Below are 24,494 nucleotides of genomic sequence, written 5' to 3'. Positions count from 1 at the left end.
ATATAAAAGCAGCAAAAACAGAGAACTGTAGTGGTTGTTCGTGAACGGTATAACCTGAGCATGAGATAGTGAAAGCAGCAGAAGAAAAAGGGGCAGCAGAAGCTGAAAAGAGCGCAGCAGCACACCAGTGTATACCAAAGAGGTTGGAGCCTCAGAATTGAACAGGATTGAAGTCTTTGGGAATTGGTGCTCCTAAGTCCAAGATTGGTGTCTTGGCAAAATAGAGTTGGTGCTCAGGAGGCTGGAGCCTCACCAAAGTCCAAGTTGGATCTTGGCAACCAATTGTGACAATCTATTTATTGTATTTATTTTACTGCACAGTTATATTAATAAAAGCATTTATTCCTGTTGTTCATTTTGTGTTCTGAACATATATGTTTTAACTAGTAAAACAATAGTGAGAAAAAGAAATACTGATTCACCCCCCTCTCAGTATTTCCAACAACGTTCCCTTGGATTCTCTCTTGATTTAGCTTGGAAATATTTGAAATAACCCTTGGGGCCCTCTCCTTCATGCGTAAGCCTCCTTAAGTTTGCTTGAAATAGGCTTAATCTTGCTTAAGGCGGGCTTGACCTGCTTTCGACCAATAATTGCGAAAACTACCTTTTCTTAAAGAAAATGCTTCAATTTGACATTTAATTTGAATTTTCTTTGCTTAATTTAGCCCTTGGGGGCTTGCTTCTTCATTTCTTCTCTCAATGTCTTGCTTGGATATGTTTCTTTTGCTTGTTTGGAGGACTCAACTTTCCTTTCTTCTCTTGGAATGCTAATGACTACGCTGGTTTGGAGCACTTTCGCCTTTTCTTTGAGTAATTTTGAATGAAGCTTGGAAGATTAGCCCTTGGGGGCTTCAATTTGCACCATAAGATTTCAATGTTCCAACATTTGCCTTTATCTTTTCCCTTTACGCTATTTAACAACCCAAAAGAGAATGACGTCATGCCCCACGTGTGGTACAAATGCTTGGAAGAGCTTGATTTGATGTCATTTTGCTTGAGCATTGAGTTGATTTGGCTTGGAGATGACACTTGTTTGACCCTTCTTCTTTTTCCACCTCATCATTAGTCTCCAAACATGGTTGCTTGCAATTCCACATGGAAAGACCTCTTGCCCCAAAAGTGCACCCACTGTTGTAACTTGAAATCTGTGAGGACGTTTTGACTATTTCAAAAGACAAGTAGTTCATCTTGGCATAGAGAATCAAATGGACACCCTCTTTGCCTCAAAAGACGTAGCATGATGCCTTAGGAGACAAATGCATTTGGAACTGTGAGACTATTAGGATGTAGAGACAAGGCCAAAAGGGAGTGCAAAATACCAGTGATGATAATATCAGTGATATATCGCTGAATATAAAAATATCGCGATATTTTCGGCGAGCCGAAATATCGCTGAGAAAATATCGCGATATTTTTGGCTCCTGAAAATATCACGATATTTCCGAGATATCGCCGATATCTCGGCAAAATATCACGAGACGACGTAAAATATCGCCGGGCTTGTTTTGTCGCGGCTAGAAAAAGGGAAAATCGTTTTTTTCTTCATTTTTGTTTCTGAGTGTTGGAGAAGGAAGGGGAAGAGTTTCGTGGTGGTTGTCAAGGAGGGTTTGAGGATCAAACAACAATCATCACCACCAACTAAGATTTTTTTGTGGATCAAAGATTGAAGAATAGTGAGACAAACTTCATTTCTTCCATTAACAGGTATGTTCTTAAAATCCCCTATGTTAATGATTTTTTCATAGATTTAGGGTTATGCTTGCTTGCCTCTTTGCCTACCAACATTTTGTTTATTTGTTTTTTTCCATTTTCTATGATTTTCATGCCCATGAGCCAATGCAAGGGTTTTCTCCATATATGGACAGCAAGCTTCATTTTTTTTTCAACTTTCTTATGTACCCCCTTATTGCCATTTTTCATTCACATTGCAAAATGCAAATAATGTAGTAATTTTTTTAAATGAGGTGGTTATTACTTATTTTTTTTGTGTTGGGGAGTTTAATGCCAATTTTTTGTTTTTTTTTGTGCCCTAAGTTTGAATTAGTTCACTACAAATGTCAAATATGCCAAAAGCCTTGGACCCATTTTGGGAGTATGGGGAGGCTGTTGGTGGGGCAAATCGGGCATATATATCATGCAAATTGTGTGGGACCAAGATGTCAGGAGGGGTTACATGATTGAAATACCATCTGGCTAGACTCTTTGCACATGATGCAGATGTAATGCCTTGTATGGTTTCTAGTGCAGAGGTTATACAAAAACCTCTTGAGGCAATTGCTGAACAAGACAGAAAGAAAGCTGCTAGGGAGAGGCCAATGATCTCAGATAGATAGCTGCTAGTTTTATTTGTTTTGCAACTTTTGCTACATATAAGTTTATAATTCATGATGATGAAATACTTTTAAAGTTTTATATATGTGATGTTATTTTGTTTGAGTCCTTGATTGGAAAATTATCAGGGATCAACAGGATATGTGATGTTATTTTGTTTTAGTCCTTCATTGGACAATTATCAAGGATCAGCAGGATTTGGTATCACCTTTGAAGTTTGATGTATCATTTCTATTTGACATCATATATACCAGTGCTTTCTTCATATTTATGTGTCAATGTGTTTAGTTCATGTTGTTATTGCTTTATATGTTTAGAAATCTGAAAAAAAAAATGAATATATTATGCATTTTTTATGCTTGCCGATATTTGCCAATATTTTCGCTGATATTGCCGATAAGATGTTTTTTGGACTCTCGCCGATATTTTGCCGATACCGATAGTTTCAATAGTGCAAAATACATAAAGACACATGGCATATGTGGGGTAGGGGGTGTACTGGGATCAAAAGGGATATCTGTAATGTCCCTGCTTTCAGGGGTTGGGAATGGAGAGCATCTCAGTAACCTAGGCTACAAATTAAAATTAGTTGTGGGCTATGAAAGAATTAATTAATTAAAAATGACTAAGAAAAGAGAATAAAGTAACTTTACTAAGAGAAAAGGTGACCCATGGTATTCGAACAACACATGTTATTGACCATGGTATTCCGATAAGCCATCATAATAAAAGAGAAGCAGGAGCTCGTTTGTGGAGATGTGTGGATGATTTGGTTAATTGATTTTGTGGGCTCATTGAGCTTTGAATGGGGGTTGGTAACCCTAGTGTAAATCTTTTTGGGGTGTGAGACTATCCTCCCTAGGAATATTAGAGTAAAACTAGGTTCGATGGTGAAACACCCACCCTAGCTAGTTAAGAGGGAGAACCACTTCAGGATCTCCATTGGTAATCAATGAAGCAAGGAAAATCAAATTGGAGCAGTCTCCAGGAGTCTGGAATTTTGCAGCAGCTCGCATCACCATCAACCAAGGTTCTGGTAAATCCATTTTGGCATTTAGAAAAACTTGCTAGCATATACTTGTTATGATTAATAAAATAACTGGCTGAGTTTATTGCTACATATCTTTGCCTCTAGTTGATCTATTTGATTAGCAAGTATATTTTTCTATGGCATTTTACTGTGGAATTTTTTTGAAGAAATTAAAAGAGGAAAATTATCAAAATCTATAAAATAATAAAAAAGGAATATTACAATATTGTCAGGAAAAAGTACTTATGGTGATCACCCTTGCAAAGTTTTATGACGCAAGTGCTCCCTTAAACCATCAGTCTTAGTAGTGTCTAATCCATGATACCCGCACACCATCCTAGGGTATAAGAATACCCATCAAGGTAGAGAGTTAGTAGCATCCACCAGGGGGAAGTCAACAATGCCACAAAGTCAAACATATCATGAAACAAACGATACCGGGAGTAGCCATGGCCATCCACACCAACGGAGATCTAACAGTCACTTTCACAAAATAACACACCCACATGGCTTTACAGGGCTATAAGACACAACCTTTGGGCTTATATTGCATGGCCAAAAAGTTCGGGAGTACCCCTGCTGAAAGAGGGGTAACACTGTCCACATTCACAACTAAATTCTACACTAAAATCCATTGCTCTTCCTTTAATATGAGAGATGAGTTCATTTGGCTTACTGTCAAAACCCAACTCTTTGTTCACCTGAGTTACAGTGAATTTGGTCTTCAATGCATGCATAGAAATGAAGGCAATTTCAACCAATGCTCGTGTATCACATTTTTGTGTATCCTTCTAACAACATACAGATCATGATCAAACATCGTTTGAGACATATGAGACTCTGTATTGCCATATAATAGTTTACCAGATCAGTCCTCGTTAAAAAATTCTAAATACTACCATAGAAAATTGCATCCATGCTGATTTCTCCTCAGAAGTATGCAAATTGGTGTAAGGGTAAGAGTAGATATTGTCCCTTTTTAAGGCAAAATAATGGTGCCTACAGTTATATAGAACTCTGTAGTATTTGTCTCTGCATTATAAACGTGATGCTCTCCCATACACAAGAGTTCACAAGAATTTTCCTTTTCCACAAAAGTCTGTTCCAAGGTGTTTTGGTCTTTTTTGGTGGCAGCTTCATTTATGTGGCCAGTAGTGTTACCCTTTTCAAAGTCTGGGCACAGATTTGGACTCGAAAACATATCCTTGATTTTCATTTCACATTCTTCCATGGGAACAAAAATGTCATAACTAGTGCAATCATCACCAGGCCTTCTTATAAGAGAATCATTGCAAAGTAACCTCAAGGACCTGCTCTTGCCTTGTTCACATTCAGAAGGTAGATCTGGGTTAATATCATAATGATTGCCTCTGTCGTATCCCCTTTACATCAAGACGGAATTGCCCAGAAAAGCCTTTCCAGCAAACTGATCATGTTCCATGATCTCAAGTTTCAACCTCTGTGGATTTAGGCCCTAGGGATAGCATAGCTGTTATTTGTGTCATCATATTGGACAGGTGAGACCATAAGATTCAGATCCCAAATCTGTTCATCTTAACTGATTTTACAGTCCAGCTATCCTTCAGCTAAGTCAACCATGTTATGTTCATAATATGCATTGCTTCCTGTTATTGCTTGGATTCTCCCTAGAGAAAAAGTCCTAATCTCACTAGGGGGGAACCTAAGGACACTAACAGGCAAGCCACGGCCTTGCCCCTCACTTCTAGGTTTCGGATGTGCGGTTTTCCTAGCCTAGGGGGGTTTCCCTATGTTTGATTTCAATTCTAAATTTGTCACTGGGTATGAGTGATGATGTGACTTATTGATTCTTTAAGAGTGAATTCACCAAATACCCATTTAATGTGATTGAAACATTTCGTAAGGGTTCCAAACACATCACCATAAATTGCTTACTCTATGTGGGGCCTTTGATTTAGTTATTTGTAATGGCTTGACTAGATGGGCAAAGTCTGGTAATTTCACTTGCAATACTTACAATGGAGCAAGTGTGGCAGATTATGTAATGTTCTCGCATGGTTTGTGCGAGAAAATGGAGGAATTTTTGATTGGAGATCAGTGGTGGGACTTGAAATCAGATCACAAGTCAATTCATTTATGTTTATCTTGGATTGGAAAGAAACAATTAGAGTAAAAAATTCAGCATGTCCAACAAAATCCCCCACAGGGCAGAATTTTGTTGACCCCAGAAAATGGTAATACCTTCAAATTGACGCTAGAGAGGCTCTTCAAGAAGGAGAAAATTACAATTCACAGCCTTCATAGTCATGAATAACACATTTAATTCAATGCGCACTCGCAAAGTGCAAAAGAGCAAAAATTAAGAAGTCTGAAACAAATTGCTTTCCGGTTAATGCTTGGTTTGACGGGTAATGCAAAAAGGCAATGAGAATGTGGAAAGAGTCAAACAAGGATAACATAAAGCTCAAAGCTTACAAGCAGTTATTAAGCAAGAAAAAGGTTGATTTCATGGTTTCAAAGAGGGAAGAACTAATCTTCTTTGGGAAAAATAATTCCAAATTATTTTGGAAGGAGCTCCAACCTAAAAAGATACAAATTGGAAATAATATTACAGCTTCGAAATGGTTTGAATATGCAAGACAAATCTATGAGCAGGTTCCCAAGGTTGACCTTCCCCCCTTGGTCAACACTGATACTGAACTCTTCACGGTACAAGAGGTGGAGATGGGTATCAGGAAATTGAGTGTTGGAAAAGAAAAAGACTTAGCTGAACTCGGGGCTCAAAGATTCTTGCACCTCACATTAGAAAAATATTTAGCAACATCATACAACAAGGGCTCCCCACAGATTGGACAACTAGTCTGGCAATACCTCTTTTCAAGAGCGGTGACGTCAATAATCCCTCCAGTTATAGGACCATCATGATAAACCCTTTGTTTGCAAAGCTATTTGGAAGCATGCTAGAAAACAAAATTAGCAAGTGGGCAGAAGAAAGAGATAAGCGTGCTAAAGGGCAAGCAGGTTTTAGACCTAAACATTTCATAGTTGATCATTGTATAACTTTAAGGCACATCATTGAAAAAGTTTGGGAGAATAGGAAGAAGTCTTTTGTTGCTTTGTTTATTTCAGAAAAGCATTTGACTCGGTTCCTAGGGATAAGCTTTGGCACAGAATGGAAGAACTTGGGGTTCCTAAACATTTGCGAGCAGTTGTGCATACGCTGTATGAAGAGGTGAAAGTCAAAATTAGAACTTCAGCAGCCATTTCTGAAAGTTTTAGAAGTGATATTGGGGTCAAGCAAGGTTGCCCACTGTCTCTTACCCTTTTTGGTTTATACATTGACAAGCTTGAGGAGTGGTTAAATTTGCAAGGGGGTGATGGTATCTATTTGGGCAAGTTTGTTATAAGGCTTCTTTTGTATGCAGATGAACTTATTATGATTGCTAAATTGGCTCTTGGTTTGCAAGAGCACTTACTATCCCTTGAGCATTTTTGTAGAAGTGTGGGGATGCAAATCAATATCAACAAAATGAAAGTAGTGGTCTTCTCTAGGAAAAGAAAACATAACCAACATAAGTTCTACTTTGAAGAGAACATTCTGGAAGAAGTTGCAGATTACAAATACCTCGGAATTGACTTCAAAAAAAATCTAAGTTGGAATGGTTGTAGAAAGAAAAGAACTTTGGGGGGTTGGAAAGCATTTTATGCTTTTCAAAATAGGTGTAGGGAGGCAGAGTTATGGGACTGGAAAACTACTCAAACTCTTTTTGGGCTTCTAGTGATTTCAGTGATTCTCTATGGTTGTGAACTATGGGCCAACAATACGTCCGGCATGTAGTGGAAACAAATTGAGAAAATTCAAAAGTGTTTGAGTACAGACAAATTTAAGATTAAAAGTGCAGTTCCTTATCATATCTTGTTAAGTGAAACAAGGACTGCTCCTGTTGAAGCAATTGCTATGGTGCGAATCATAAGGTATTTAAAAAAAATTGAGCAAATGGAAGAGGGTAGATGGCCTAAGGTTGTCTTTAATGATAGATTGTGCAAGAGCAAAAAAACTTGGATGCAACTAAATAACAAATGGTTTAATAAATGGGGTATTTGCTTGAACGCATGTCCCATAAACAACAAAGAGATAAAAGTTTTTGTTATGGAAAAGTTCCACAAGTGTACTTGGGATAAGGAGCTAGGAAGAAAGAAAAATTACTATATTGAAGTGTTTAATCCCACTCATAGTCATCAACCAAAAGCATACATAGAGGCCAATATCTCTTGGAGAGCCAAAATTCTTATTGCTCAGTTAAGGACTAATTCTCATCAACTCCGTTGTGAAATAGGGTACTGGAAAAGGCCAAAGGAAGTGTGGGAGGAAAAAGTATGCATTTTTTGTTCTTCCGGAAAAGTGGAAACAGAAAAACATTTCATTTTAGAATGTGTGGCCTTCAAAGACAATAGGGAAAGTTATGCGGATATGCTGACAACTAGCTCTTGGGATAATCTATTTAGCGTGGGGTTTGTCGAGAAGCTAGGAGCATTTATTTTGAAGCTTCACAAAAAAATGACCGAATACATCAAGCAGATGAAGAAGAAATCTGTCCCATAAGCTATCTTTAGCCTCGTGGACGTTAAAATAATTTCTTTCTTTCTTTCAAGTATATTAATTTCAGAATTTTCATATGAATTCATACACCAAACTGACGTGTTTGTTAAATGATATTTCTACAATATAGTATGTAATCTGGATAAATGCCATCTATCATATCATTGCATTACCACTCATTCCATTGATGGATGGAGATTGCATGAGCTACGAATCATAATGAAACTAAAAAAATATTGTAATTAATGAGCTAACCATTCAATCAATGTGATCCTTCAAAACTTAAGATAAGATAAATAAATGGGCAAATGTTTCCATATGCTCTGTCATGATTGATCCCAATTTACATGCCATGTTTTATTTTCCTAGCACAATGATATATGTGATCTGCCCCATTCACACCAATCTTATATGTGAATTATCCCCGAAATTGTTGACCTAGGTTGTCATTGATGTCAATATGGCAATATTCTAGATACTAGATGATGATATGAAGCCAAGGGGAAGTAGAGCAGATCCATGAAGAAACAGGAGCAAGGCCGTCAGAAGCCAAGCCATGAGTAAGAGTCTGTTAACGGTGGAGTTACCAAAGGAGGCATACTAAAGCTAATGCATCAGAGGAGTATTGCAGAATATCAAAGCAGAGCATATCAGAGAGGCATATCGGAAAAGACAAAAGCCATCAAAGTATGAAGGTATCAAAGAAGACATTGGAGCAAGAGGAGCCACATCGAAGGAGCATCGCATGTAATATATGCCCAAGAAGAACTGAGAGGAAGAAGTCATCAAAAGAGGAGTTAACATATCAGAGTAGGCAAAACAGAGCTATCGAAGCTACAGGAGAAGCCATATATATGCCATATATACGCCAAAGAAGAACTATCGGAGGAGCACAAAGAAGAGCAGAAGAGTTAAAAGAGGTGGAGCAGTATATATATATATATATATATATATATATGCAATATACACTATCAGAGGCGGAATTTACATATATATTGGAATACACTATCAGAGGCAGAATATACATATATATTGGAGAAATCGTATCGGGGGGTTCTACTATGAGCCACTACCCGAAACCCCCGACTGCAATATACATGTGCGATATATATATATATATATATATATATATATATATATATATATATAGTGTTCTGAAGCATGCTTTTCAGTTTATTTCATATATTTGGGCTCTAAGCCTTGGCGCATTAAAACTTGTGAATTGCAACATATATATATACATATACATATATATATATATATATATATATATATATAATTGCGACATGTTGCGGACCCGCTGCAACATTATGAAAGGCTCTATTGTTATATTGCATCCGCCCATCGAAACTCTCATATCGCAATATACAAAGGGCTGTCACCCCTGAAAGCGTCGATTGCGATATATGTTGCGGACCCGATGCAACATTACAGTTTGACTTAATGCTATGTCGCATTCACCATATCGCAAGTGCTTAAGGCCTTGCTGCATTGGAAGCGCCAATTGCGATAATGTTGTGGAGTGGACCCGATGTAGTTATAGATGCGGTTGTAATGATTTTGAAGTCCTCCCTTAAGCGTTTCGGTTGGGTTTTTCCATATATTCCTGTGTATTTCAATATTTGTATTGCTCGGGCTTTTTAGGCCAAAATCTTATAATAACGGTTCCGATAGGTTAGTGGGCCTGAACAAACTTGAAGAAGAGATTGGTCAGTATAAGGTAGAGGTCTCCTCTTTCAAATCTCAACTACAAGAAGCAAGGAAACAAGCACAAGGAGCTGAAAAGACAATGAAAGCATTGGAAATTATAGAAGGACGGGTTGATGAAGCAGGAAAGGAAAGAAACACCATGATATGTCAACTAAAAGCAAAGGATGAAGAAATCTTCAAATTAAAATCTAACATAAAACTTCTCAAGGCCGAAACATGTAAAGCTACAAGGATCAAGGAAGAAATGGAGAGCAGTCTAGCAAAGGAAAATGAAGAAATCCTCAAAATGAAGTCAGATATCATCTCCCTTAAAATAGAAGCAGATGAAGCTACTCGTATCAAGGAAGAAACTGAGAAACAACTTGCTAAGAAGAATAATGAGTGTGAAAGATTGGAAGAAGAGATTGGCTTCCTCAGAAAAAAGGTTGAAGGGATGAACAAAATCTTGAAGAGCTCTCAAGCCTTGGATGACATGCTCAGCTATCAAAGATGTCCATTTGATAAATCAGGTCTCGGGTATGCTGGTGAATCCTCAAACAAGAATGATAATGCTTCAAACAAAAGGGATGTGAAGAAGCCAGGAAGAAATGGTGATGCTCCCAGTTCCAGCAAAGGCAAGGAGAAAAATCAAGGCAACAATAGAAGAAATCCTGCTCCAAGAAGAAATGTAGATGATGTCAAAGATGCGAGAGGCAATGGTTATCATCAAAGGATCTCAAGGCAGAAAGGCTTCAGAAGTACATCAAGGAAATCTCCATCTCCCAGGTACGAAAGTTCATTTTTTGGTTATTGTTATTCTTGTACAAACTTTGGTCTCATGGCAAAAGATTGTAAAGCATATCATAAAGATAGATATTATGGTCCCCAACAATCTCTAAGAAGCAATTTTGAAGGAAGAAATCATGAATTCTTATTCATGAACAATCTAGAATGCTTCAAGTGTCATAACACTGATCATATGGCACATGATTGTAACTTAACTTGGGCTCTTACACAAGCTAGAACCATGCAAAAGAAGAAAGTTACACAAGTATGGAGAAGGAAGCAAATACAATCCTAAAGTCCCTTGAACTCTCCAGCCAACAACACATGTTATTGGCCTAAATTTTGACGATCTAAGCATTTGATGGGAAGACTCTGCCAAAAGAGATGATGCATACATTTAGGGGGAGCCTATGATTCTTGATCATTATTGCAGAAGCTATTAGTGAAAGGGTCCTTATGAAATCCTTGTTGAGCTATATTAACAATCATTCTTTGATAAAGATCATTTCTTAGGAGTACTCCATTGAAGAACATGATCCTGTAACCATTCTTTGGACTGTTGTTGAATATGCTTTCCACTTAATCACTAAGTAGTATTTGGAGCAACAGAGAAGGTCATCTAATGCTAGAGAAATAGGGAAAATAACTATGGTGCTGATATTACAGATGTTAAATGTCTTGACTCAGGGATTTAATGTGAGAACAGGTAAATTATGGACACAAATAGAGGCAACCTTCAAACAAACAGATACATCTGGAATGGAGTTTGAAGTAAGAGCAGCTGGCAGCATATAACAAAATTGAAGCATTGCAAGAAGATGCAAATCAGCAAAATGAATTTAAAAGACAGTCATAGATTGGATATCTAAATCTGCTAGTGGAAATAACTTGCAGAGATATGTACAAGAACACAAGGAAAATATGGCTCATAGAAAGGAGAATGTTGTGTAGTCAAATAGAACTTAAGCTGATACTGGTCACTTAGAAAATATAGCAACAGTGAGGCACAACCTCTCACCATTTCATCCAAATGCAATGATGTTGAATAATGGATGGTAGTGACTTAAGGAGAAGCACAGAGACACAAAGGAACTCGGATCTAAAGAAAGATAGCAAGAAAGACAATTTTAGTGGCATTTTCCCTTGATTCGAACTATGAAGGCCTCTCAATTCTGACTGTGGAGACAACAGAATGTGAACTGAAGCATAAAAACTTGGACTTGGACACTTGGTGTGTGGCTATTTGCAATCTGGTTGAAAGCATTGAAGTAGAGCATCATTAAGCATTGTTGAAGCCATGATAAAGTAGTTCTGAGACATGAAGAGGGGATAATGTGCTAATTGATGATAAAGAATCAATCCTTCTATCTTGAGCAAAAAGAAGAGCACTATGATAGGGGGAGTCACAGACCCATGAAGATCTACCATTCATAAAGAACAGAAGCATTTTGATAGGGGGAGTCCCAGAGCACTCCTTTGCCATTGATGTCAAAGGGGGAGGGAAGAAGAATATTGCCATCAATAACAAAGGGGGGAGATTGTTGACCTAGGTTGTCATTGATATCAATATGGCAATATTCTAGATACTAGATGATGATATGAAGCCAAGGGGAAGCAGAGAAGATCCATGAAGAAACAGGGGCAAGGCCATCAGAAGCCAAGCCATGAGTAAGAGTCTGTTTACGGAGGAGTTAATAGAGGAGGCATATTAAAGCTAACACATCAGAGGAGTATTGCAGAATATCAAAAAAGAGCATATCGGAAAAGACAGAAGCCATTAAAGTATGAAGGTATCAGAGAAGACATTGGAGCAAGAGGAGCCACATCGGAGGAGCATAGGATGTAATATATGCCCAAGAAGAATCAAGTGAGCGCAGAGGAAACTACAACGACCGAGGAGGAAGCCAAAGAGCCAACGAAAAGAGGAAACCGACGATCAGAGGCATTAGGAAGATACAAAAACAGAGAACAAGGAAAGTTGAATGTTGTTGTTGAAAAAACTGGAAGAAACAGAGGCAACCGTAGGTCCAACAGGACAGAAAAGGGCCGAAGGTCCAATAGGACAGGAGGCATTCAAAGGAAGAGCATCTCTGCTGATCGTGTTACCCTGTGAAAGACTCGGACCTGTGATGAATTAATCAGGTACACAATGAAGTCTGTAGAACAGTTTTGTGATGTGATAATAAAGTTTTATTTGACATTGTTTGAAGGGAGAAGTAGCCAGCAGAGAAGCAGTCATGCTGAAGCATTTACTGTGACAGTGAGAACAGATGCTTGAACAGAAAGTTGGTTCTTGTGTAGAGCTTAGTGCAGCTAATAGTAGACTCACTAAAGCTGTGTGGAGACATTATCAGAGATCATGATGGCTATTGTAGACTCTGTGTGGATTGTATGAAGAGTTGTAAAGACTCCTTCATAAGAAGACTGGTTGCCATTGATGATGTAGCATGGAGACTACAGTGAAGCTGTAAACAAACAGAACTCAGTAAAGAAGAGTTCTGAGAGCAGAACATTACTATCAAACATGCCTTGACAAGATTGGGTCGGAGCCCTTGAGGTTGGTGCCTCAGAAGTTGGAAGAACTGGTGTCCTTGGGGTTGGTGCCTCAGAAACTGGAAGGATTGGTGCCTTAGAAACTAGAAGGATTGGTGTCTTTGAGGTTGGTGCGTCAGAACTGGAAAGATTGATGTCTTGGGAGTTGGTGCTCCTAAGTCCAAGGTTGGTGCCTTGACAAAAATAGAGTTGGTGCTCTGGAGGTTGGAGCCTCACAAAAGTCCAAGTTGGTGCTTGGCAACTGATTGCAACCATTTATATATTGTATCTATTTTACTGCAAAGATTATATTAATAAAAACATTTATTCTTGTTGTTCATCTTGTGTTCTGAATATAAATGTTTTAACTGGTAAAACAATAGTTGAAAAAGAAATACTGATTCACCCCTCCTCATATCCAGCAAAAATAAACAATGTTATAGCGCACTTGTGAAAATTAGTAAATTCAACATACTTCTGCGCATTATGATGGACTAAAGAAGAAAAGTGTTTTTTTTTTAACTAGCACTATCGGAGATGCCCAAATATAAATGTTTACCTGAGTTCATCACAAACTTGCCATAACCTTAGTATCTTGAGCCAAGGTCGAGTAGGCTTTAAAGCTTTTATTTCCTATTGCCAAGAAAGAAAAATGTACTCTGAAAGCAAACATGAGCGAATGATTTAGTAGACAATTTCTGTCGAGCACCTTTGTTCTTGAAGTGGACCGTCCTAAGTGGCATTGCGTAGATGGGTTTAGTATATAAAAGAAATTACTGATTTTGCTAGCCAAGTTCCCAAGCGATGTCACTGTGGAACCTTGCGTGAAAACAAGCCGAATTAGGAATATGAACAGAAATGAAAATCGGGTAGTCTATTCCTTGGAAAATCTATTAAATGAACCATGGGAAATCTTGGCTCACATAAGGGATTACAGTGAATCAAACTGTGCAACCAAACTGCACAAAACGAAAACCGTCTTCAAATTCTTGTAGGCTTCGGACAAACGGAGAAATGAGAGGTCGAATTATAGTTTGGCTGATGGCTTACATGGCTCGGCCCTCCAACTCGAGCTTCACGGTCCTATGGGCAGATTCGGCTTGGTTGCCTGAGAAACCTGTTTGATTAAATTTGCACGTGGAGAATAATGTTGTAGATCTAGCCCTAAAATAGCTCCGCAGGAGAGCTTTTATTCCACTTAGTTAGAGTGCCATATGCATAACCAGCCGGAGTGGCAAATTCAGTAGATGCATAACCAGTCGACGTGGAAAATTCATTGGGTCGACCTGTTTAAATAGGAAAAAAGTCTTGTGAAGCATGAAATCAAAATTAGCATGTAATTCCCAATTCGGCCAAGCATATAATAAAAATCTTCAAATGGCGATGCTTCATGGATTCAGGGAATGGTTTTTAATGTCTGAGGCATGAATAAAAAAATTTAATCACCACCGTTTGACAATATGGTTATATTTTTGTTCTTGTATTCCTTTATTTGCTCATTGCTTGTCTAATGATATTCTATGGGTGTGACTTGTGGGCTATCGGCATACCTGTTTTAAAATGGAAGTAAATTGAAAAAATCCAAAAACGCTAGATCATGAGTAAGTTTAAAATAAAAATTTTGGTTGCTTATAAGATAATGCGGAGTGAAACAAGAGCAACTTCCATCAAAGCAATTTCTATGGTGCGTCTCATAAGATATCCACAAAAAATTGAGCAAATGGGAGAAAGTAGATGGTCTAAAGTTATTTTCAATGAATGAATGAGTAACAGAAAGAAATCATGGACGAGACAAAAAAACAAATGGATGAAAAAATGGAATATTTACCTCAATGCATGTCCCACAAATAGAAAGGGTTTAAGGAGTTTTGTTATGGAGAAGTTTCGTAAGTGTATATGGAGAAAGAGTTGGGGAGAAAGAAGAAGTACTATGTTCAAGAATTCAACCCCACTTGTGATCTCCAACAAAAAGAGTACATTGGAGTTAACATTCCATGGAGAGCAAAGATTCTTATTGCTCAATTAAGAACTAACTCGCATCAACTACGGTGCAAAACAGATCGATGGAAAAGACCTAAAGAAGCTTGGGAAGAACGGGTGTGTACTTTTTTCACTTCTGGGCAGTGGAATCAGAGAAACCTTTCATTTTGGAATGTGAAGCTTTCAGAGACATCAAAGACAGTTATAGCAGTATGTTAACATCAATTTCTTGACACAATCTTTTCAGTGAGGGGACTCTTAAAAGGTTCGGTCAGCTCATCATTAATTTGAAGTGAGGGGACTCTTAAAAATTTGGGTCAACTCATCATTAATATGAATAATAAGAAGATTGAATTGCAAAAGGCGAAAAGCACAAAAGCTAGTGGTCTCAGTTCCATAGACTATATCTAATCTCGTGAGCGTTAAAATTTCATTTATTTTTATTTTCATATCTCTTTGCAATTTGTTTTGACTTTGTTATTTTAATATATTTTTTTTCTTTTCTTTTTAATAAAACATAAAAATGAAATTTAACTCTCTTTTTTTAACAATAAAACCTAATTTAAAACAAAAATTTAAAGTTAATCTTTAATTAAAACAAAATCAAATCTAATTAAAATTCAAAATCAATTTTTTTTAAATATCTAAAAATTTAACATGAAATTTGCTCCTGTATGCAACCCTAGTTATCCTTCATCCACACTCTCACCATGGCTTGCCCAGAGTGGGGTTCTCCCACTCCATTAGATGAAGAAAGAAAGAAAGAAATTATTTTAACATCCACGAGGCTAAAGATAGCCTATAGGATAGATTGCTTCTTCATCTGCTTGATGTATTCGGCCCTTTTTCTGTGAAGCTTCAAAATTTATTTTAACATCCACGAGGCTAAAGATAGCCTATGGGACAGATTGCTTCTTCATCTGCTTCATGTATTTGGCCCTTTTTCTATGAAGCTTCAAAATAAATGCTCCCAGCTTCTCGACAAACCCCTCACTAAATAGATTATCCCAAGAGCTAGCTGCCAACATATCTGCATAACTTTCCATATTGTCTTTGAAGGCCTCACATTCTAAAATGAAATGTTTTTCTGTTTCCACTTTTCCGGAAGAACAAAAAATGCATACTCTTTCCTCCCACACTTCCTTTGGCCTTTTCCAGTGCCCTGTTTCACAACGGAGTTAATGAGAATTAGTCTTTAACTGAGCAATAAGGATTTTGGCTCTCCAAGAGATATTGGCCTTTATGTATGCTTTTGGTTGATAACTATGAGTGGGATTAAACACTTCAATATAGTAATTTTTCTTTCTTCCTAGCTCCTTATCCCAAGTACGTTTGTGGAACTTTTCCATAACAAAAGCTTTTATCTCTTTGTTTTTTATGGGACACGCGTTCAAGCAAATACCCCATTTACTAAACCATTTGTTATTTTGTTGTATCCAAGTTTTTTTGCTCTTGCACAATCTATCATTAAAAACAACCTTAGGCCATCTACCCTCTTCCATTTGCTTAATTTTTTTTAAATACCTTATAACTCGCACCATAGCATTTGCTTCAATAGGAGCAGACCCTGTTTCACTTAACAAGATATCATAAGGAACTGCACTTTTAATCTTAAATTTGTTTGTAATCAAACGCTTCTGAATTTTCTCAATTTGTCTCCACTGCATGTCGGATGTATTGCTAGCCCACAGTTCACGACCATAGAGAATCACCGGAATCACTAGAAGCCCAAAAAGAGTTTGAGTGGTTTTCCAGTCCCATAACTCTGCCTTTCTACACCTATTTTGAAAAGCATAAAATGCTTTCCAACCTCCCAAAGTTCTTTTCTTTCTAAAACTATTCCAGCTTAGATTTTTGTTGAAGTCAATTCCAAGGTATTTGTAATCCGCAACTTCTTCCAGAATTTGCCTTCAAAGTAGAACTTATGCTGGTTATGTTTTCTTTTCTTAGAGAAGACCACTACTTTCATTTTGCTGATATTGACTTGCATCCCCACACTTTTACAAAAATTCTCAAGGGATAGTAAGTGCTCTTCAAGAGTCGATTTAGCAATCAGAATAAGGTCATCTGCATACAAAAGAAGCCTTATAACAAACTTGCAAGTCATCATGATGTAGCAGGCTTTCAGGTCCTGATCGCATCTCTTCCTAAAGAACAATGGTCTAAGGATCATCCCTTAAAATTCGTGAAAAGGGTGGATGGAATTTATTCTATTGTGGTTTGCTTGTTAGTTTCCTTAGGATCTCTCATTGGTAAGGTCAAGACATTTTCTCTAGAAAAAATCTGAGTGAGTTCATTGGAACTAAGATAAAAATATCTTTGAGTATTTTGAGTAAATTCAAACTAGCTAAAAATATCGTTAAGGTAATACACTAATTTCTAAGTGATAACAGAGCTCATTGGAACTGAGATAAAAATATATTTGAGTATTTCTAGTAAATTCAAACTAGCTAAAAATATCATTGAGGTAATGCACATTAGTGTATTAGTGACTTGCTTTAGTAGAGGGAAATATATATAGAGTGAAGTAAAGCTAAAAATAACGTAAATAAAGATGTGCTTTTGTTAATTGAAGAGAGAGTGGAGCTAGGTGGAAAAAGGTGAGTTGGAGGAGACAATAAAGGTTAGATGCATTTGTAAAAACAATGTGCATTAGGAGGAAAAACCAATTAGAGGAAACCAAAAATAAATTGTTGTCAGTACCACCTCACACTCCTTTGTTATAAACCTAATAATAATCATAAATAATCACAAGTTTATTAATTAATGAAATTCAAGGGGCATGTACCTTTCACCTCGTCACCAGTTAATACTATAAGTAAACTATCAGGATGGTTGTTGTATCATCATATTCTTATTAATCATTTTATCAACCAATATATTTTATCTCTACAAAAAAATTATGTTTTCAATACAAATAGTCTTTATTTGTTATTTGTTACATTGGTATTAGAGCCAACATATGGCCATTGTGGTTGAACATGCAAATTACAATTATGTACATGGCTCTAATGAAATGATGAAATTTTTTTAACGTCCACGAAACTAGATATAGTCTATGGGACCACTAGCTTTCCCATTTTTTTCCTTTTGCAATTCAATCCTCTTATTATTCAAATTAATAATGAGCTGACCCAACCTTCTAACAGTGCCCTCACTGAAAAGACAATGCCAAGGAATCAATGTTAACATATTACTATAACTGTCTCTGATGTCTCTAAAAGCATCACATTCCAAAATGAAATGTTTTTCCGATTCCACTACCCCAGAATTGCAAAAGTACACACCCGTTCTTCCCAAGCTTCTTTAGGTCTTTTCCACTGACCTGTTTCGCACCATAGTTGATGAGTTAGTTCTTAATTGAGCAACAAGAATCTTTGCTCTCCATAAAATGCTAGCTCCAATGTACTCTTTTTGTTGGAGATCACAAGTAGGGTTGAGTTCTTAAACATAATATTTCTTCTATTGTTATACAATATTACACCACTTCCACCGCCATCTGTACGGTTGTCATCCATACCATCTTTTCACTGTCAACTCTATAGTTGCTCTTTGTTGTTGTTTCCATAATCTGCCAAATCAACCAATTTTTGTGTTGTCGTACACTATACACCACACAACAACCATAATTTTCACAGTGTTGTATAACTTTGCTCTGTCGTTGTCACCATCTCTGCTTGCAGTCGTTGTCATTTCATCGTACACTCTGCAACTATTGTCACCTTGCCATATAACACCGTACAACTCTCTGCAGTCATTGTCACACCATGGTATGTCGTCGTACATCTATGTTCACTCTATACAAATCATTGTCCACACTTTTTCACTATTGTAAGGTCAACTAATAAATTGATCAAGTGCCCAATAGTATGGTTGTGTCTATACACTCACTATTACAAGTAAGTTTATAATTATTTATTTCATTATAGTAAGTAAATTTTTAAAAAATCACTTTAATAAATAAACAATTATTTATTTATAATAAATTCACTATAACAATAAATAAAACAAAAGAAAACTTATGTCAATTGAGGTTACCTTGAGTGGTTGGGTGGAATGGCTTCTTCCATACCCAAGTTCAAATCCCTGCTAGTGACTTGATGAGCTATAATGCCTTGATAGATATTGTCGTAACACTTTTGCTCCTATGAATATTGTTGTATTGGCTTTGAGCCTTGTAAACTCCTAAGTGAGTATACCTATGCGCTGGCCTGGTACCAGTGACTTCACTCTAGTCCTTGCGTTGAGAGGGAGGTTGATTTCTTTCCTTGGAATATATATATATATATATATATATATATATATATATATATATATATATATGGAATCAAGTAAGAAAAAGAACAAAGAATTACTTGTTAAAGTTAACCAATATAGGCATGAAGTCAATACCACAAGACATCATCTCAATAACATTGAGAAGGTGCATAAAATTTTGGAGAAAGAAAAAAAGAGTGAATGGATAAAATCAATAAACTAATAGAAAAAGAAGGCAGGATTGATAATTTGATAGCAGAGTCTTAGAATCATTGGCAAACCACATTAAGAATGAGAAATCTTGACAAGGACACTCAACTACCATAGTGAAACAATTGACCAATTAACCAAAAGGGTAGATGCATTATTTGCATAAACCTTAACCTACCAAAAGCTGACACCAAGTCAAAAATCACAAAATACAAGTTATCAAAGACATCAAGAAGCACCGGGAATAATTTTTCAGGCAGTAAGTATCTGGGTCAACAAAATGGGGGGTGTTTATGATCAAACCCCCATCCCCTACTAGGTGAAAGAGAAAAAATAATGACAACCTCTAACAAATTTAGAAGGGGTGCATTTAGTGTAGTTTATACATTATTGTTCAATTAAACCATATAGAAGGTCTTCTTATATGTATTTTCAATTCCTTAAATTAGGTTGACTATTTCTCATCTTCTTTTTGTTATAAAAAGGATCTCCAATCCAGGTCGTAACTGGCTAGTCCCATACACAATTTGGTCTTGTGAATGTGTAATAAAAGTCTCTTTCATTTTCCCCCACCCTTCACACAAAGACAAATATCAATGTAGGTTTGTGTGCGCGCGTATCACTCATGCTCAGAGACACATCTTTTGTGTACATAAATTGGTGTTTCCATGTTATAGTCCCTTGTTGTCCTCTTTAACGTTTTTTGTCACAATGCTTATCTAGCTTTCTAACCTTGAAACCTAGTAGCAACATCGATGACGAGTCATAAGGATATTAAGAATAGGGTGATTTGTATTTAGCTCTGGCGAGCGATTCATGGAGATTATTTTTATTTGTTGAGATGGTATACAACTTTTCTTGATAGGTGTAAATTTATAGGTCTATATCTTTGGTTAAATGTGCAGTTTAAGGTTTATGTTGATGCAATTTGTATTCGTAGAGAAACATCATGAAGTGCATCTTATCTCAAGAGAGTCAACTTCTTTTCAGAAGTTTCTGATTCTAGCTGGGAACTCATCTACAAACTCTGCGTAGAAGGCATTGATACTTCCCAATGTAGAGTACAGGGGTCCTTACTTATTAAATGAATTTCTACATCTCCATTTCCAGAGCAAAAAGATCTACACTAACCTAATGGTATTCCATATTTCTATACCATGCTGCATGATCATCCACCTGTCCCCTCAAAATGACTCGTTGCCAGTTCAGAGGGCTGACAATTCCAAGTGACATACTTGACAGTTTCTGCCCTGTGACAAACTATACAGCATCAACTGGAATATTATACTGGAAATCCATAGGGGTAAAAAAACAAGGAAAAGTAGACATAGTAAAAGTGATGTTTATTTCAGACAAATAATGCGTGGAGATTTTATGAGAATTAACTTTTAGTGGTATTCTAATGGTGCTGTCAGTGATATTATAATGATTAGTTTTCCTCTATAAAAGTTTCTTGGTCGATTGGCTTGTAATTGAAGAGAATGATAGGCAAAATTCTCCAGGTCACCATGACTGTGCTTTTTTTCTTTCTGTATTTCTTTTTTCTTATAGTGGTTACATCTTTCCCATATCTATGGGGATTACTAGTGTGGCATTTAGAAGTGATTTGACCTTATCTGATACGATTTCTAACCAGAATGCACACTTGTTTTGTCAAACATGTATAACATTTTAATAATTCAGCCTCCAATTTTTACCATTGGGTGTGGAACCTTTGGCTTTGATTCTATTGCACTATGATCTATCTATGGCTTTTGCTCAAAAGTTTAACTTTAGAAACCAATAAAAAATATGTATGTATTTGCTTAACAGATTTTACATCAAATGCAGGGTCTTCGACATTTCCAAATATGACATTTGGATGGGTGAGTGTGAAGGATGTAGCAGAGGCACATATTCTAGCATTTGAAGTTCCATCAGCAAATGGAAGATATCTTTTAGTTGAGAAGGTTGCTCACTACTCAGAAATTGTGAAGATCCTGAGTAAACTATATCCAGGCTGCACGCTCCCAACAAAGTATGTCTGTTTAATCACTGAAAGATGGTGCCAATAAACACTTCATTTTATTTTCTATGTAGAATTCTAAAAAGATTAGTGAAGAACTGCATTGAATTTCTGTTTTTTTTTTTCTAGCTATGAATCTGCTAGTTTATGATGGTGATGGCAGCTGAAAAGCAGTTACCTGACTGTCAATAAAAATATACACAAAACAACTGGGAGAACATTTCTTCTTATACTCTTTCAGCTTTCACCTGGCAATGGAAGTATGATAGCAAGAACCCAATGATTCCAGGTCCGTGTAGACAAATAGGTCTAATGGGGATTCTCCTTGTTGAATAAAATATGTCTGCTACTAGAATCCAAGATGAAAAAACCCTAGAATCTGTAGTTGTCTATGTTAGACTGCTATGTACATTGATGAGAAGTACATGTGTTTAGTGCTATGAAGAAGATTCCATAACATGCTCAGAGCATCAGCAACACTGAAACAAGTAAATCAAGAGAAAAGATGGATCATATGGGAGAAGTGAACAAAAATTATCTGATATAAAACCTACTGTAATTAAAGGTATGAAAAAAATGTATGTCAAGGGTGATTCTACCAAAATGAAAGTTTTGAGTTTGAATAGTGCTTTGGTGGAATTGGAATTTGGCTAAAGAAATTCATAAAAGTTGACAATTGCATGAATAATTTGCAAGCTGCTGCTAAAGTGAATATTCTAAGCCTTTGATTTCCCAATAATATTGATTTTCAAAATAAGAATACCAAGAAATGAAAGATGATAGAACATGTTTATCTCACAAGATTTATTGCTTGAGAACTGTTGCCTCAAAATCTAGCAAGGCTTGTGACAGGGCTCACAAGATAAAAATTCAGACTAAGACACTACAATGAGGTTGATGCCAATATCACCTTAGCACTACACCTTCTGCTCTTTAGTGAAATTTCACCTTTTTTAGGCTTCCCAGTATAGGTCACCTAGATGGTGTTGTAGGTCAAAGGATCAAAGGTGACACTTTGATAGGCTTAATCAAGGTACTCAAACTAGGAACAATGCTCAATTCCTTATGATAGGGAATAGTGTACATATGAAGAGGTCTACAAAGAGAGACTTGTATTCTAGGGTTGTCAATATAGGTCTCAGTAATGGCATAGTTAGGCATACATAAAGAAGGAAAAGATTTTCTTGAAATGTATGATCAACAACAAAAGAAACAAACCTTCAAATGACCCTAAGTTGGAGCCTAAATGTCGAATTAGGGTTTTTCAATCCCTAGAATTGCCTAGGGTTGATGACATCAGCCCTCAAAAAGCACTTTCAACCATGCAAATTGCTATATTTTGATGTCTTAAGGCCAAGCAAGGTGAAATGACTTCAAATTAGCTCAATGTCCAAGCCCTAGTTGAATTCGGCCTGCAATCCTAACCCTAACAGGTTGTCTTGAATGGCTGAAATTCTAGGAGAGAGATAAAAAGATAAAGTTTAATGAGATTTGATCACTAAGATGGATGCTAGTGCTTTTTGTCTACCTGGGTGATGGAGTCTTAGGGATTTTGCCAATGGAAATATCAAACCCTTGAAGGGAGTAAGGGGAAACCCTAGGTTTTCACTCGCTAACCCTAACTATCACTTTATGAGGGGATAGATTTACCAAATAAAAGTTCTCTAGGAGGTTCTATAGGGAGTTCAAGGATACAAAATTAAAGCATGCAAAATTTACCAAGCATTTCATATAAATATAAGCATTTAGACATGGAACATAGAAACCCTAGCAATATTCATTACATGCAATAATCATGAAAGATATTCAACAAAAAGTACTCACAATATATCCAAGAACAAGCCTTCTTTATCCCAAAATGGCATCTCCACAACAAGCACTAGTCTCCAATAGCCAAAAATCCACATAAGATCACATCTCCACAAAGTAGCAAAGTACAAATAACTAGGCCAAGTTCTCTAAGAGAGGTCGATTTTTCCACAAGTGATGATGAACAAAATGAAAGAGGTGATCCTCTATTTATATGAGGTCTACCTCTTCTAATTTCTAACCAAAAGCCCCTACACAAGTTTGATTCTAGCTTACTTGGAAGTAGGAGCGGAAGCGGGGAGCGACATTTTCAAAAGTTTCGGGTTTGGGAGTGAATCAGGAGCGAATTTTTATATAATATATATTTTTATATATTTTGATGCATATATGTCAACAAAAGCATGTAGAATGATGAATTAGATATAAAAAAGCATAAAAACATGGATTACACCATATAACATCAATCATCTAGAAGTTATAATCTTCATCAACCACGTCCACAAGTTACAAGTTCTCATTTATATAGCATGTAAGGGTGCACATAACCAAAATAGCATTGAGTGTAATCCATCTCTGAACTGAAAATACATCAACAAATAGGCTCTAGATGGCCTCTAGCATCAAAAAAGATAATGCTACAACAAATAGCTACATACCATCAAAATGATTGCCTATCTTGGGATCTTTTTCATTAATATCACCCTCTAAGCAATTAACATAATATAGAAAAAAAAATCAAGATTTTGTTTGAGTGATGGGTACATTTTTAGTAGGGTCATGATAGAGGAGTTCGACAATCAATGTCACTAACATGAAGGTACATAGAGGTCTTGGTGCTCTTGATTAAATACAAGCCCCATACCCTAATACATGTAAGGCTTGTTATTGTAATTTACAAATATTTCTAACAATATATGCCTATTATAAGAAGAGCTTTGGCGTAAATCACATATAGAAAGACCTTTGTCGACGCGTTTCGAACCAACCAGTGTGGTTCATTGTCAGGACAAGTTGAATGAGCAGATCTTGCTATGCATTATAAATAGATCGGGCAGAATATCCAGGTAACGGCTAGATTTGACCAGGAAACGGCTAGTTAGACCAAAATATTTATTTATTTATTTTTATTCAAATCAGTTAATTCGGTTATTAATTTTCTTATTAAGAAAAATAGACAATTTTATAAATATATATTAAAATAAGTGAGTTAATATACTATAAACATAAAATAATCGAGTAATTAAAAATAGATAATAGTTGACTATATTTTAAATAAATATAAGTTA

General features: G+C 36.5%; 1 protein-coding gene across 2 annotated transcripts in view; it reads left to right on the top strand.

The window, feature by feature from the left end:
- The window catches only part of LOC149166842 (phenylacetaldehyde reductase-like), a 522,913-nt gene that overhangs the window by 442,878 nt on the left and 55,541 nt on the right, over positions 1 to 24,494 (top strand). The window contains exons 5-6 of one of the 2 annotated variants that reach the window (XM_089432779.1): positions 21,225 to 21,411; positions 21,641 to 21,688. In XM_089432779.1, coding sequence (XP_089288905.1) covers positions 21,225 to 21,411; positions 21,641 to 21,665 — 212 coding nt within the window. In that variant the 3' untranslated portion in view covers positions 21,666 to 21,688. The remainder of the gene's footprint in view (positions 1 to 21,224; positions 21,412 to 21,640; positions 21,689 to 24,494) is intronic. The other variant, XM_089432778.1, reaches the window with a different exon arrangement.

This window comes from Pinus tabuliformis, chromosome 5_1, assembly GCF_031772625.1.
Source record: "Pinus tabuliformis cultivar Carrire ecotype Pingquan chromosome 5_1, CPIR1, whole genome shotgun sequence".
Lineage (NCBI taxonomy): Eukaryota > Viridiplantae > Streptophyta > Pinopsida > Pinales > Pinaceae > Pinus > Pinus tabuliformis.
Note: the sequence above shows the minus strand (reverse complement) of the source record. Positions and strands in the feature narration are given on the sequence as shown.